This window comes from Ambystoma mexicanum, chromosome 2p, assembly GCF_040938575.1.
Source record: "Ambystoma mexicanum isolate Mex_15411 chromosome 2p, UKY_AmexF1_1, whole genome shotgun sequence".
NCBI classification, from domain to species: domain Eukaryota; kingdom Metazoa; phylum Chordata; class Amphibia; order Caudata; family Ambystomatidae; genus Ambystoma; species Ambystoma mexicanum.
In genome coordinates this window covers 1,352,791,106-1,352,804,770 of record NC_090923.1, presented here as the reverse complement: position 1 = coordinate 1,352,804,770, position 13,665 = coordinate 1,352,791,106, and the positions used below count along the sequence as shown (strand labels likewise).

The 13,665-nt window shown below is 44.2% G+C and overlaps 1 protein-coding gene across 7 annotated transcripts in view; it reads left to right on the top strand.

Moving 5' to 3' along the window:
* Nucleotides 1-13,665, top strand: part of RAI1 (retinoic acid induced 1) — a 2,051,579-nt gene that overhangs the window by 1,862,263 nt on the left and 175,651 nt on the right. For all 7 annotated transcript variants that reach the window (XR_011302221.1, XR_011302217.1, XR_011302220.1 and 4 more), the window contains one exon: nt 6,077-6,170. Coding sequence is in view for 1 of the 7 variants with exons in the window: in XM_069645726.1 (XP_069501827.1) it covers nt 6,077-6,170 (94 nt within the window). In the remaining 6 variants the exon portion in view is untranslated. The remainder of the gene's footprint in view (nt 1-6,076; nt 6,171-13,665) is intronic.

Genomic DNA, 13,665 nt, shown 5'->3' with positions numbered 1-13,665 from the left:
AACACAGCGGCGGACGCAGCGAGCAGGCAGAACAGTGTCCCATGAGTGGGAACTAGCTCAGGAAGTCCTTCAAGAGATCTTCACCCTTTGGTGAACCCCTCAAGTGGATCTGTTTGCGACCAGTGTCAACCGGAAGTGCAAACTATTTTGCTCCAGGCAATTTCCTCCAAGAGGAGCTCTAGAGGACGCGTTTGTAGTGGACTGGGAATGTCCACTCAGTTTCCTCCAGTCCGCGTCGTTCCTCGCTTTATCAGGAGGTTGAGAAAGTTCGGAAATCCATGATCCTAATAGCCTAGGCTTTTATACTTCGGGGATGGCAAAGATGCGACAGCACAACCAACTTTTCATTGGATATTGTCAGGAACTCATGGTGGCAACAGTAAAGAGAGACAGAAGTGATCACAGTTCAAGGGTGTTTATTAAACTGTATATGCAGGTTGGAAAAATGCCTAATCTAAGCCTAATCTACCGCCATCAAATAATAAATAATAAGGCAGTCCTAGTGGCGTCTTGTCTAATAAAAGGGGCCTATACTAAGAAAAACCTATTGCCAATCCTTATGCTAAATACAAACCGCGTGTGGGATAAGATTCACAGGAAAAAGAAGTGTTCACAAAGTCAGGATACGGTAGTCAAGGTCTCCCGTCCCCACGTTTTGAGCACGGGACTCTGGAGCACAGCACATGCTCAAGCTTTCCCAGCACAAGACTACAGTTCCGCTCTCAGCTATCAGGGCCTTCAGTGGTTAAGTCTCTTTTCTAGAAAAAGTCTCTTGCCTCAGAGGACCAGATGTATCCACAATAATAAACAAAATGTTCCTTTATATATGCTTGCTGGGTGATGACTACTCACCCCAATATCCCCTTCTTCTGCGCTCAGATCCGCAGAAAGTTCCTTGCGATATTGGGACCTTCGGTTTTTCAATCCCTTGTTTCCGAGGGCCTGATATATTCGAAATCACCAACAAGTTATTTTCTGATTGTCTTTAGAGTAATGATGCTTCACCTATGGGTCCCCCTCTTCCAGGCTTAGACCCTTCTCAAATATCAGCCTCCCTCCATCGGGTTCACTACCGCCTCTGAACACAATCTCATTTGTGAGATTCACGAATCTTAATGTCTTTTAAATCATGCTCATAACTCCCCCAGTGAATGGTATGTGAGCTGTGACAAGTGGCTGGATGAGGGATGGCTCAGGGAAAGGAGTAAGAGAAACCCAGACCAGGCCCTAAATGTCCAGGCCAAGCAAGATTGTATTTTTTCTCAGCAGGCGCAGGCGGTGCTTGACATGTGTTTTTGTAGGCAGTATCTCGAAACTCGAGTGGAGCTGAAGCTAGCCTCTTTGCTCAAGCTTCAGGTACCTTACCTGTCTCTAATAGAAAATGTGGAATAAGTCTCCCGGACTATGCAGCATAGGAGGAAATCTTCCAGAATCATGTCCAATTAACTCAGAGGCTCCCTATCTACAATCCCTTTTGTTAAAGATGCAGAGGCTGCTGTCTAATTGGATGCCTCCATCGTTTGTGGTACACATCTGTGTGATCTATTAATGGACTTGGATGGGCACCTTTTTCTTATATGGATTCAAGAAAAAACGGAGTGTTTTATGGCCTAATTATAATCTGGCATGCAGTATATAATACTACCAAAGAAGTCTGTATTATGGCCAGTAGGAAAATGCGGAACCATTCCTCCATGATAATCTACAGTGCTACCTGCTATAGGTCAAATGTTTGAATGAAAAGGATTGAATGACCAAAGGGTCGAATGAAAAGGACCGAAAACCAAAGGGTCGAATTTTGTTGTTTTTTGGGGGGGGGGGGGGTTCTTCCTGGGGAAAACCCCTGTTTTTGGTGCACAAACCACTTTTTTTTACTATACGAAAACCAAATAAAAAAATATATTTAAAAAAAAAATTCGACCCTTTGGTTTTCGGTCCTATTGCCTCGACGTTATTGCATTCGATCCTTTTGGTGTCGCACCTTTGACCGGACACCCAATGTGCTACCTACACCTCTCAATGATTGTCGGGCTTAACACAACCCCATGTATCCTCAATAGGCCTAGGAGACTTAACCATGCAGCCATTTGCTGCTCATGAGAGCTGCAAGGGAATCCACTATACAGCCTAGGTGCTGTGGGGCACAGTGGTGATTTAGAAGCACTCCCCTCCCTTAGCTATGAGGTGCTGAGTAGTTGGGGGCTGGATTGGGTCGGCTGTTAACAGATTTATCTACCAGAGGGTCGCTGGAGAAGGATTCCCTGGGCTAGTCACCTCTTCCCAGATGCAATATGTTGTCTTCTCTGATGCTAAAAACATGAACAATGTGTCGTGGGTACAAGTCCCAGCGGCCCCAGCTTCAGACTGTGATAGTTCATGGAAAGTACTGCAACCACAAACTTGTAGCAACACCCACTTGCACATGTACCTGGGAAGAAGGAAGATCCCAAGGCAGCCCCCAAGCCCTGCGGATCTGCGAACTCTCCCATGTGAAATTCCATGGCTAAGAGCATAGAATACATTTTTAGCCACATAGTAGTTAAAGATAATGAAGGTAATTTCCATAATCTCCAATACAAAGAGGATATAAATAATCGATTTGGAACCAATTAAGAAGGGGCCAATGAGGAGAACTGGGATGTGTTGACCAGGGGACAGGCCAATTGCGGGCCGGCATACAAAAATGCCCACCAGCCAGTTATAAAATGAGCTGGAGGAAGCCATTAAGAGCACAGAAAAGGAGGAAGCAAACCTGCTACTCGCTTCTCCCTGTGGGGAAAGGGAAAACACTATCTGGCCTAGTATAAAGTAGCAGGGTGATCAGACAGAATGTCATGTCAAGGAGCATGGGTTGAGCACCTGTTGCAAGATGTATACAACCAGCAGGTTACAGATCTAGGTTTGCCATCAAAAGCAATTGACTGCGTGATCAATTACATATGCAAAAGTGTTCACTTGTCAAAATGAAGCATCTTCCCCAACAAGATGAAATATAGTAGACACTGAGATTTAGCTACACTAACCTAAACTTTACAGTAAAGCAGAGACAATGAAGTGCTTGACGATAGCGATACTGTAATTGTGCCTTATGTAACAACTTACATTTTTAGGAATGGAATTTAATGAGTGTCTTTTTTATTAAAAAAAATAGTTAACACATACTGGTCTTTGCCAGACAGGATATAGTTAACTTAATAAAAGTATTATCCTGATTTTTTTCAGGTTTGCAATTATTTGAAAAAAGAAAACAAACAACTTGCCTAGAACTCCCAGACAGGCCTTTGGCACTTAGAGTGGACGAGAGGATTGCTGTTGTGCTCTCTCTCATTAGCCCATTAGAACTTGAAGTGAACTGAGAAAAGGGCATAGAGAGAGCCCTGAAGGCAAGAGAGGAATGCAGGGTGAGCTATGTTTTCATTGGGAAGGGTAACTTAAATAGGTAGCTTTGCTACACAAGTGGCAATTTAATTAGCAAACCGCCAGAATTCAATAGCAAATTGCTATACAACAATGCTTATTGTGTGCCTTGATAGAGACTCCTTTCAGGAAGGTGATAATGTTCTGATTCTTCCAATGCCCTTTCACCCAAAGAAGGTGAATCTGGAGCGGTGGAGAAAAGGAAACCACCAACCTCAATACCAAGGCTGCGGAAGAGGCGAGTACCCTGGACTAAGAAGGTTTTACTTTCTGATCGGCCAGTGCGTTCATTTGGCATAGAAGAGGCACCACAAACATTGTTCACCTCTTGGTGTGTCCAGTCTCTCTGCTGATAGGGTTTGATCCCTGACCAGTCTGCTGTGTGGAGAAATGCATCGTTTGCCTTTGCCGGCAAGAACAACGAAGGCCTGGGCATAGCAACATGATATAATGTGACATACAGCAACAGCTGAATAAAGCAAAAGCCTAATAAAAGAAACCAATGTAGCATAATGTTGTTACACTGTCAGTCAATTGACGCAGAAACTTCTTAGCTATCTGGATAAGGTTAATAGTTTAAAATGAGTGACATGGGGCAGTAATTGTGCTTGCATGCAGCACATTGCTGAGATAGTCCAGTATCCCAGCAATAAAGAAATTTTGTGTAAGGACCTCATTTGGAAAACAAGCACTTAAAGCAAAACATTGTTAAATAAAACTGCAATCGAATCTTATTTCATCTGATCCCCTTAATGCGGGCTCTCCACCCTTTCACACTAGCCTCCATTTTAGCCCAGGTTGAGATATTCAAAGGATGGCCTTGGAAAGCCTACCGTGGGGTTGGATTATTATTTGGAGAACCATCCCAACCAGGTGGTGTTACATTCTGGCATTTCGACAAATACCTGCTTATTCAATCCCTTTTTGCCCACAATCTCCTTACACAGTCAATCTTTCTGGCAGCTGCTTTGGACTCACTTTCACTTGCAGGCTTATGGTGCATGTGGCCCAATCCCTACTTAACGAAGTACAGAAATCTCTCAAAATATGGATCGCTCTGCATGTTCAGTAGTTCTGAGCACAGATGTACGCTTTCCCCACCTGTAAGGCTAGCGCTGTGAAATGCTTGATTGGAAAAATGAATTAATTTAACTGTTAATGGATTGCTCCATGACACCGGTGTAAAGACCACGATAACTCACAGAAAGGTTTAGGTATTAGCATCAGATGGAACTGGATGATACCAGAACACTTAGTGTAAAACAAGTATTAGTAACCTACAAATAATGTGCATGCTAAATAAGTTACTTTAGATTGGAAGTTTTCTCGGAGGCATAGTGCTATGAGAAATGATGATGATAATTTGTAAATACAAAGGTGAGCATAGTTTTGTTTGTTGTAAGCACGGGCAAGTGGCAAAGACTAGGAACCTCGTCGTGTTGCTCACAGGATATGGCTGGGAGGCGCATGAATGACTACACAAGTTAAGTTATTTTTCACAGAAGCGGATGGATGAGCCTTTCTGAATTCGTTTACTGTTTTTTCCCGGAAGAAAATGAAGACTAGAATCACCAGAACAGAGAAATGATGCTAATGTGAAAGTAAAAACAGAGCTGGCGACTGAAAACAGTGCAGTATTGGAGCAGACAGGGTTATGGGAAATCAATAGCGAGCAGAAATGTACAAAGCTCACGCCTGTGCAAAATCTGGACCAGTGCTCGACCAAAAAGAGTATTTGTTCCTGTCAAAGTCAAAATGCATCTGGTTAGGACCCTTAAATGGACATAGCCTTTGCAAAGATTCATCCAGCAACCAACAGGTGGGTTTTCTCTCTTCCATGCCATTAGACTTGGCAGCTGGAGCTGGGTTAAGACATGTATGATATCAATGAGGTTGGTGAATCATCGTTCAACATGTTATCAGCAAATGCTCATTTTATCAATGGAATTGAATTTCACAGCATAGGTTTTCTAAGCCATTTAAGTAAAGAACCTCTACCATCATGACAGCACATTGTTGAGACACCAAGTACAAAGTGAAGACCTTAAACTGTCCCATGAGAGACACAAAGGTTCTGTTGCTTACAGTGGAAAAATCCACTAGTCCATTGTTACTTAAAATGCTTAGGCAAGTAGAATTGTGACAGCAAACAATCTACTTCAATTGGATTTGATGCCAGATTGTTCTAATGTTGTATTTGTTGTGACTGTATGCCCTATAACAGCAGGCTAAGTCCATGCCCTACTTGACTGTAAAGCAACCTGTCCCTCCTCACCTCATTCTGAATCCACAAAAATGGATGCAATCATATGCTGAATGGGAATCCTATTTTTGGAGTAAAATGTTGCCCTAGATCAAGCACTTGAATGTTGCTGACACTGGCAATCGCTTCCTAGAGCTACAAGAATCAAGTCAAGGCTGCTGTCAAAATAATGCAAACAAAATCCTAAACTCGCCATAGTGCCAGAACCACCAAAATGGTACTCTTTTTGGGTAGTTGTCAAAGACGAGGTTGTGTATTTGTCAAGTTTGTCTGGCAGGTTAAATGAGGTGTTCTTGGCTGCGGCGTCTCCCTGACCTTGGATTATTCAGTGTGACACATAAAATGTCCAAACTCATAATTACGCTTCATAACTCCTCTCTTTTTCTACATTTCAAGGTTTGCCCGAGCTGCCAGCAAGCAGGAGCCTCCGTCAGCTGTTGCCATAAAGGCTGTGCCCAGACATATCACTTCACATGTGCCAATGACACGGGTAAGGTGGTGGAAGCGCAGAAAGCCACGCATACATTAAAAGTGGTTATCTAGTGGGCAATTGGGGTTTGGAATTATGCTCACCTTCGCTATCGAATCTCATGCAGGGAGGGGATTATCACTTGGGCTGGCTGTGATATTTGCTTTTACGGGAACCTGCTTTTGTAAATAGCATGAATGTTCGTGTAAATAGCATTCCATCTCGATGCATTATGCATAGCACAGTCGAGATGTTGGCAGATTGGCCTTTGGCTTCTTCTAGATGATTTAAAATTCTGAAACTAATCCGGCCTGCTCTTATAGTTGAGCTGGGGCCAGGCAGTAAAATACGATGTGGGTACTGACATGCCTTAATGCCTTTAAAGGGTGATGTGGCCCACTGGAGTTGTATGAACCTGTAAAGGGTAGTGAGTGAATACTTGGGTTCTAGAAATACTTTTTTCCCCTCTTGTAAAACAGTCCTGGATGTTGTACATGCCAAGTTGTTGCAGGCTCTATCAGTAGTATACTGCACTCAAGTGTACTGTTCATGCAAAAGCAGTTGCTAAAATGTAAAATGGAGGTTCAACAATTGGCCAAGCGTTTAGTCCTGCAATAAAGCAGCAGTTCTCAAAACTTAATACTGCATAATTGTACAGAGTGATTGTAGGGCTCTCATACAATAAGCCATACATCCTGGGATGACTGTCGGCCATGTTGCATAATGCTCAATGATCATTTTAGACATTGGCCACCGCCAGTGAGTAGTGGGTTACTTGTACAACAGCTTACATCCTAAGAGACATTTTCCTTCTCAAAAAGCTGGCCATAAACAGAAATATTTTCGGACTTCTGAAATGGTGGTTGTGAAGTTCAAGTTTGAAGGAGGATATATAAGATGCCAACAACTGCATGGCCATTACCTCCTAAATTGGAGGAAGAAGTGCGGTTTGTTTTCTTTCACTGCATTTTTTTCTGCTCTTGGTGTTTTTACTCTTCTCCCTTTTCTGTGTCATGTGGCATATAGCTCATCATCCCGACTGATATTCAAGTCTGCTGCCCCTTAAGTAACCTGAGTGGGGTGAAGGAGGAAGCCATGCCCCTGTCCAAGATAGATGATGATGATGGGACGGGGGTAGAATGGGGAGGATTTCCTGGTCACCCTCACTGGCCCCTTATCTCAAGATAGGGGGTCAGTCACAGAAAAAAATCCTATGGACTTCCCACCCCCAAGAGAGGCAGCGTTAGAGCTCCTGCTTACTAGACTAAAAGTGCTCAAGAATGAAAAGAAACACGATGATTCATCACCAATCAGTTAAACAGTATTGTGCTTTTAAAACTCATACTTTTACTATTGCAGCGCATCCTCTAGGAGAAAGTCATTTCAGAGGCACAATGAGATGCCCCAAACCCTCAGATGCCGACTTCTCACTCTCCTGCCAGTAGCACATTTACCAAGAGTCAGCATTCTTGTTATATTTAGAGGTCAGAGGTGTTAAAGGGACCGCTGAGGCCGTTTCTGGTAGCAGGTTCATATGCTGGGCAAACAGGGGGATCTGTGTCTTCCACAGGCAGTGCTAAGTACTAACAGGAAGGGGGAAGTTGATTCCAAGATGGCACAAGCCCGCTAAAGGCTGGGTTTTGGCCTCTAAGGTAATCTCGGGTGAACCTAGAAGAAGCAGCCAATCCCATCCTCACACCAAAGAACACTGGTGCAGACCCTCAATACACACAGCTCAGACCACGAGGAGTAAACCGAGCCCTATAAAACCCAGAGACCCCAGTCATTCAGTGTAGATGTTGGGAGTAGGAACTGGAGACATCAGAGACCAAAACATTAGCTGGTTGTAGGAGAGAGTGTAGACTGTCCTGGGCCCAGATGACTGGAGAAAAGACCTAGGACGCTGGACCATATTGAGCCCTAGAGCTCAGGAGACAGGGTCTCGAGAAGGAGTCATAGACCAAGGATGTCAATCCGTAAAAATGCTAGGGGTAACGGAAATTACATTACACACCCTATTATAGCACAGGAAATAGTATCACATGGCCTTTTGACCTGCAGGGTCACTGTAAGTGATGCTACAAAGTCTTTGATCCCACGTCACAGATATGAACAAAAACGGATATGAACAAAAACTACAATTTGTATAAGATGGATGAAATAGCAAAAGGTTTCTTTAGCAGACAAAGGGTTATTTTAGTTACCAAATATATATTCATGAACGTTGCATGCAACACTTATTTGCCAGTCGCCCACACACAGGTCTGAGGCACTGCCTTTATATGCCAGTACAGTCTCATTAAATGCAGTTACTGTCATGTTATTGCAAGCTCACATGCTAGATATGGTCAGCATAGGCAAATTACAGTTTCACATGTGCAGGTGCTGTCATCATATGAGAAGTGCAGTTTCAAAAGCCAAAACCCTTTATAATCGCATTTGCCAGGTACAGACTTAAATGTTTTTGCAGCCATCATGTACCAACTAGTCTCACAATCCCAAATACTGACATCATATGACCAGCTCATAATCTAGCTAAAGCTATTTTATGTAAGGTACATGCCCTGGTGTTGCCATTATATATGCATGTGCAGCTTCAAATGCCTCATTAAATACAATGTATGCCAGATGATGCCTCATTAGTCAGGAATAGTCCTCATGTGAATGCAGGTTTGCAGGCTCATACAATCACCCTGCCGCATAGTGTCATGTCATTAGATGCATTAAACACGTTGAATATGTGTAGATACATATCCAAGGGTGCAGCTTAGCATATTTGATCATTTCCAGATCAGTATTGCTGTGTAAATGCAGCATAAACTATACAAATGTAATCATTCATGTTTATTGGTGATCACAGCAATCCTATTATACTTATGTGTACTTGTAATATTGTTGAAAAAAGTGCATGCAACATTTTCATGATGTCATGCAGTATGTACAGAAATGAAAATAAAGAGATTCTGGGCAGATTATTGTTGTAGTGTAGAATGTCTGTGCATGCAAATAATGCAAAAAAGAGCCCAGAAAAACTCTGCTTAAGTTTGTAATGCGCTGGCACTGCTGCCCTAGCAGTGTTTCTCAGGCCAGGAGTAGCAGAGTGAGTACAAGGGGTAAGAGCTGGTACTCCTCTGTTGTGATTGACTTTCCTTCCTGGTTCCTGATTCTTGGTTGCATGAGGTGTATGCAAGGTATGATGTGAGGTTTGGAATGATAGGAGAATGATTGGAATGTTCTGGGTGAATTGAATTCCACCCAGGGCCGTTGGAAAGATGTAGCCTGGGTGGTTGGGGCCAGTGGGTTCCTGTCTGTGCTTCCTTATCTCCTAATGTACCTGATGAAATCTGATCTGATATGCTTTGTGGCAGTGCCCAGCCGGTACGGTTTAGTGCTTGGTGTTGAGGGTTCAGGGTGTCTGGCCAACCCTCTGGGGCTGATGCCTTGTGAGTTGGTTTACCGGTTTGGCCGTTTGTGCTCAGGTGTGGCAGCCCTGAGGTTTGCCAGTGGTGGACGGGAGGTGTTTAGTTTCTCCAGGATGGTTTGGTTTGTAGTTTGTTGGCCCAGGGGGGCAGGTTAATGCTCCAGTGTGTCAGGCTGGTGATCGGGCAGTGGTGGGTGGAAGGTGTCTGAGTACTTGTTGAGATGGTAGTGTTTGGTTGCATTGTTGGTGTGGTGCCGTTACATGGAGGTTAGTTACGCCCGGTTGGTCAGTCTTTCACATGGTTTTACTATTGTTCTGGTACCAGAGGTTCTACAGTTGAGATGCTGAGTGTGGTGCTGTCTGATTCTGAGGTATTTGTTTGGTGGTAACGGAAGGAGGTGGTGTGATTGACTTTTCTTCCTGATTCTTGGTTGCAGGAGGTGTATGCAAGGTATGATGTCAGGTTTGGAATGGTAGGAGAATGTTCTGTGTGAATGGAATTCCACCCAGGGCAGTTGGAAAGATGTAACCTGGGTGGTGGGAGCCAGTGGGTTCCTGTCTGTGCTTCCTTATCTACTAATGTACCTGATGAGATCTGATGCACTATGCTACTAGAATAAAGTAACCTGAAGAATACCTGCTGCCTGCCAGTGTATCCTTTGTGTAATCCTGTGAGATCCTGGCAAAGCATCCTTGCAACCCCAAAATAATGTCCATTTCCTACAACTCAGCGGAGGAACTGGAGCCGGAGCCCAAAGAGGGGATGTAGCAAAAGCCTAATGTGGAGGATCAGAAGAAGGGCGCGCTTAAGACATTTTTATTGTGAGGTTTATTTAAAATAAAATAAGGCCCATCTTTCCCTATGACTATGCAGTGTTCCCTACCTATTTACTAACTAACTAAGGTGCTCGTCGTCAGTGTAAATGTCCAAATCAAGTTAGCCCACTATCCAAATCTAACCTATCTAACCTTACCACTAATATAACTAAGACCAGGAGAATGACTCCCTTCTCTTGGTTACAGAGATTCTGTTTTGATTCTTCTGTTCTATTTAGTAAACCAAATGCAAATAGTCTTTTCTTATGTTTTTAGTTAAATTCTGTAGCTCCCTTATGGGAGTGGTAGTTTCTTTTTCACTCTAATTATCTTCGATCAAATTCGTACTGTCTCTCTTGTAGGGTTCCAGGTCCCCTTGTATCTTGTTCTCCTGTCATATACTTTTAATACTCAATTTCCAATTACAGTTCACCTTTTCCCAGAGTGATGTCTCATGAATGAGGTTTATCTTATTGCCATCAGAAGACTGTAGTCCCCAAGTGTCTTTGCCTTTTAGATTCTCCTTTTTACATTCGAGATATGGGTTGTCTTTTCCCTTTTCTCAACAAGAGACGTTTCCAACTCTTCTTTCCTCCCACTTTGTAGTATTTTTGTTTCTTTCTGTTTCATTAACTCAGTTCTGGTTTCTTACTTCATTTCAAATTCCCTTCACACCAATACTGGTACGAGTTTCGTTTGCTTTACATTGAGTCCCTCTTGCCCTTCTGTTAGTCCCGTTCCCCGTATTACCTTCTGTGTTCTCTTTCATCTGTTTTGTAACTCTGCGGCTTACTTTCCACTGCATTTTTCCCCTGTGCCTCTCTCTCGTCCTCTAAAGGTCACTTGCGCTGTGATCTGGACCTTGAGGGATTTCCTCCCGCTGGTGGTGTCACCGTTGTTGTATGAGGGAACTGCAAACCACGACTGCTTTGTGGTCACACCACCACTGAACTCTCTTCCACCAGACTTGGATTTCCTTCGCACTGACATGCCTGTCTCCAAGCGTTTCTCGCTTCGTGTTGGAGCTGCTCAGAATAATACCAAAATGTCACCCCGAAAATTGAGACTTGTTTGTTACTGTGCCTTTGCGTGGTAATAACATGCCGACGCCCACTACACCGACTAATGGGAGCAGGGGTTGCGTGGGTGTAGTTGCCGTTGGGGGCTGCAGGGGTGTCCCTCACTTCCATTAGATGGTTGCAGGGGACAATAAAGGGAAAAGAAGTTGAAAAATTGAAAAAAAAGACCCTGCAATGCCAGTTCAGACCCACGTTAGTGGGCGAGAACTGACGCCACTGGGTCGGAGGAGAGACGGCGGCACACTTCAAAGTGTGCTCCAGAAAGGGTAAATGGATAGGGGGAGGCGGTTATGGGGATGCACGTGTCAGTGATCTATGTGATCACTGCATCGCGCCATAATGAGAGTCGGCAGTTTAGTAATCTACATTATGGACGGTGCAGTGATGACATAGATTCACCTGCTCTGGCTTAGACAAGCTCTGCATTCTATGCCAGCCCTGCCTTCTTCTGTTCTCTTGTGTACAAGGGGCTTCCCCTGGTTCCCTCGGTTTTGGGCTCTCTCTGAGCTCTCCACCCTCTCTCGCTGGTTCTCTGGCACATCCTCCCTTATCGGCCTCCTCGGCACAGCCATTGGATAGTCTGATTTAAAGGTATATCCTCAGTTTCTTGTTACTGATAATATTGGTTTACATTATCTTTGTGAAAATGATAACATTGTAGTGTATTATATAAGTCCATGATGTGGATGGCCTCAGGGAGTTCCCCACAGTGAATGGGAGTCCTTGCCCCCAAAGTGGGAGTGTCTCCCGGTGAGGTCCCACTTGCCTCAACTCCTAGGAAGGGTGTTGCCGAGTGGGCTCACCTCCCTGGCCTCCTGAGGGACGGCGAGGGGATGGAGGGTGTCTTCCCTATGGGAATAAGTGACGAGCTCCCTCAATTCGTCACACTAAGCAAGATGTGGAGGAGAGTTGGCCAAAATGGGCATCACTACAAAAGAGGAGGGTAATGATTAGAGGAGCAAAGAACACACCAAGGTTCTGAAGATCCTATTGGTAAGAGTAGTACACAGGATCGTGGTTCCCAGAGAAGCAAAAAAGGTTCTGTGGGGGTGGGGCCGGTGAGGGAGGGGAGGGACTTGATGGTGAAAGCAGTAGAAAGGAGTGTGGTACTTAAAGAAGTGAAGAAGGTGCCCATAGGGTTAGTCCTGTGGGTGACAGTGCTGCATGGACGGATGGTGCTCAGGCAAGTGAAAAAGTTGACAGTATCCAAAGAGGTGAAGGTGGTGAGGATAGAGAGGATGGTGGGCAAGACTGGGAGTACACCGATCAGAGATGGTTACAGAAGGAGAGCGCCCTTAACAATAGAGATAGGACATTTACTGAGGTATCGATAGAAAAGTGCTGCCGAGGAATGTTCCAGAACCCCGTTAAGAGAAGTCCCGGCACTGTAAATCTCAAATACTTCAATAGACTTATTCCAGCTAATGGCATTCCTTTAGAATTTCTTTCACACCATGTTGCTAAGCAAGGAACTATCAGAACAGTAAATCAGTTAAGGATCTTTTTTTGTAGTGTAAAACCATTGCTGGAAGGGAACCTGCAACACTATGAAGCTGAATAAAAGCCAGTTTGATCGTTCTTTTTTTTTTTTTCCTGAACTTCCAGTTTATCAATGCCACCAGAGTAAATCTGACATTTCCATTGTACTTTACCCCACCCTCTTTATTATTTTGCCTGTTCACTGTGAAAGCTCCCTAATAAATCACTTTAATGTTGTCAAGGGACCATGCTGAGAAAGCAGGTGCAGCCTGTAAATAATTCAAACCAAAAACACTTGAAAGCAGGAAACGGTGTTGTGCAGAATGTGCCATGGAGGCTGCCAAAGTGAGTACTCGAAGGAACACGTTGCTGACCTAGTCGAAGTCGAATTGCTAGGGGAATAGAATACATCAGGCCTAGACCATGTCACCCCAGACTCAAATAAAATAAACTCCAAGAGTTCCTGCCCAGACGAACCCCCATCGCCGAAAAGCTTCCAGGAAGGACAGCCCAGATGCCACCACATGATGTGCATAAGTCTGGACGGGGCAGACACTGCTTAAATTGCTGCCTAAAACAAGCAAGGGAGTCAGCACCCAGTCACCACCTGAGGCCAGGGCAGAGTCTTCACATACCAAGCATCACCTGAAGGGAGACCAAGAAGGTTGCCCATGCTAATGGAACACATAAGGAAATAAACGCATCCAAACACGTTTGTAAG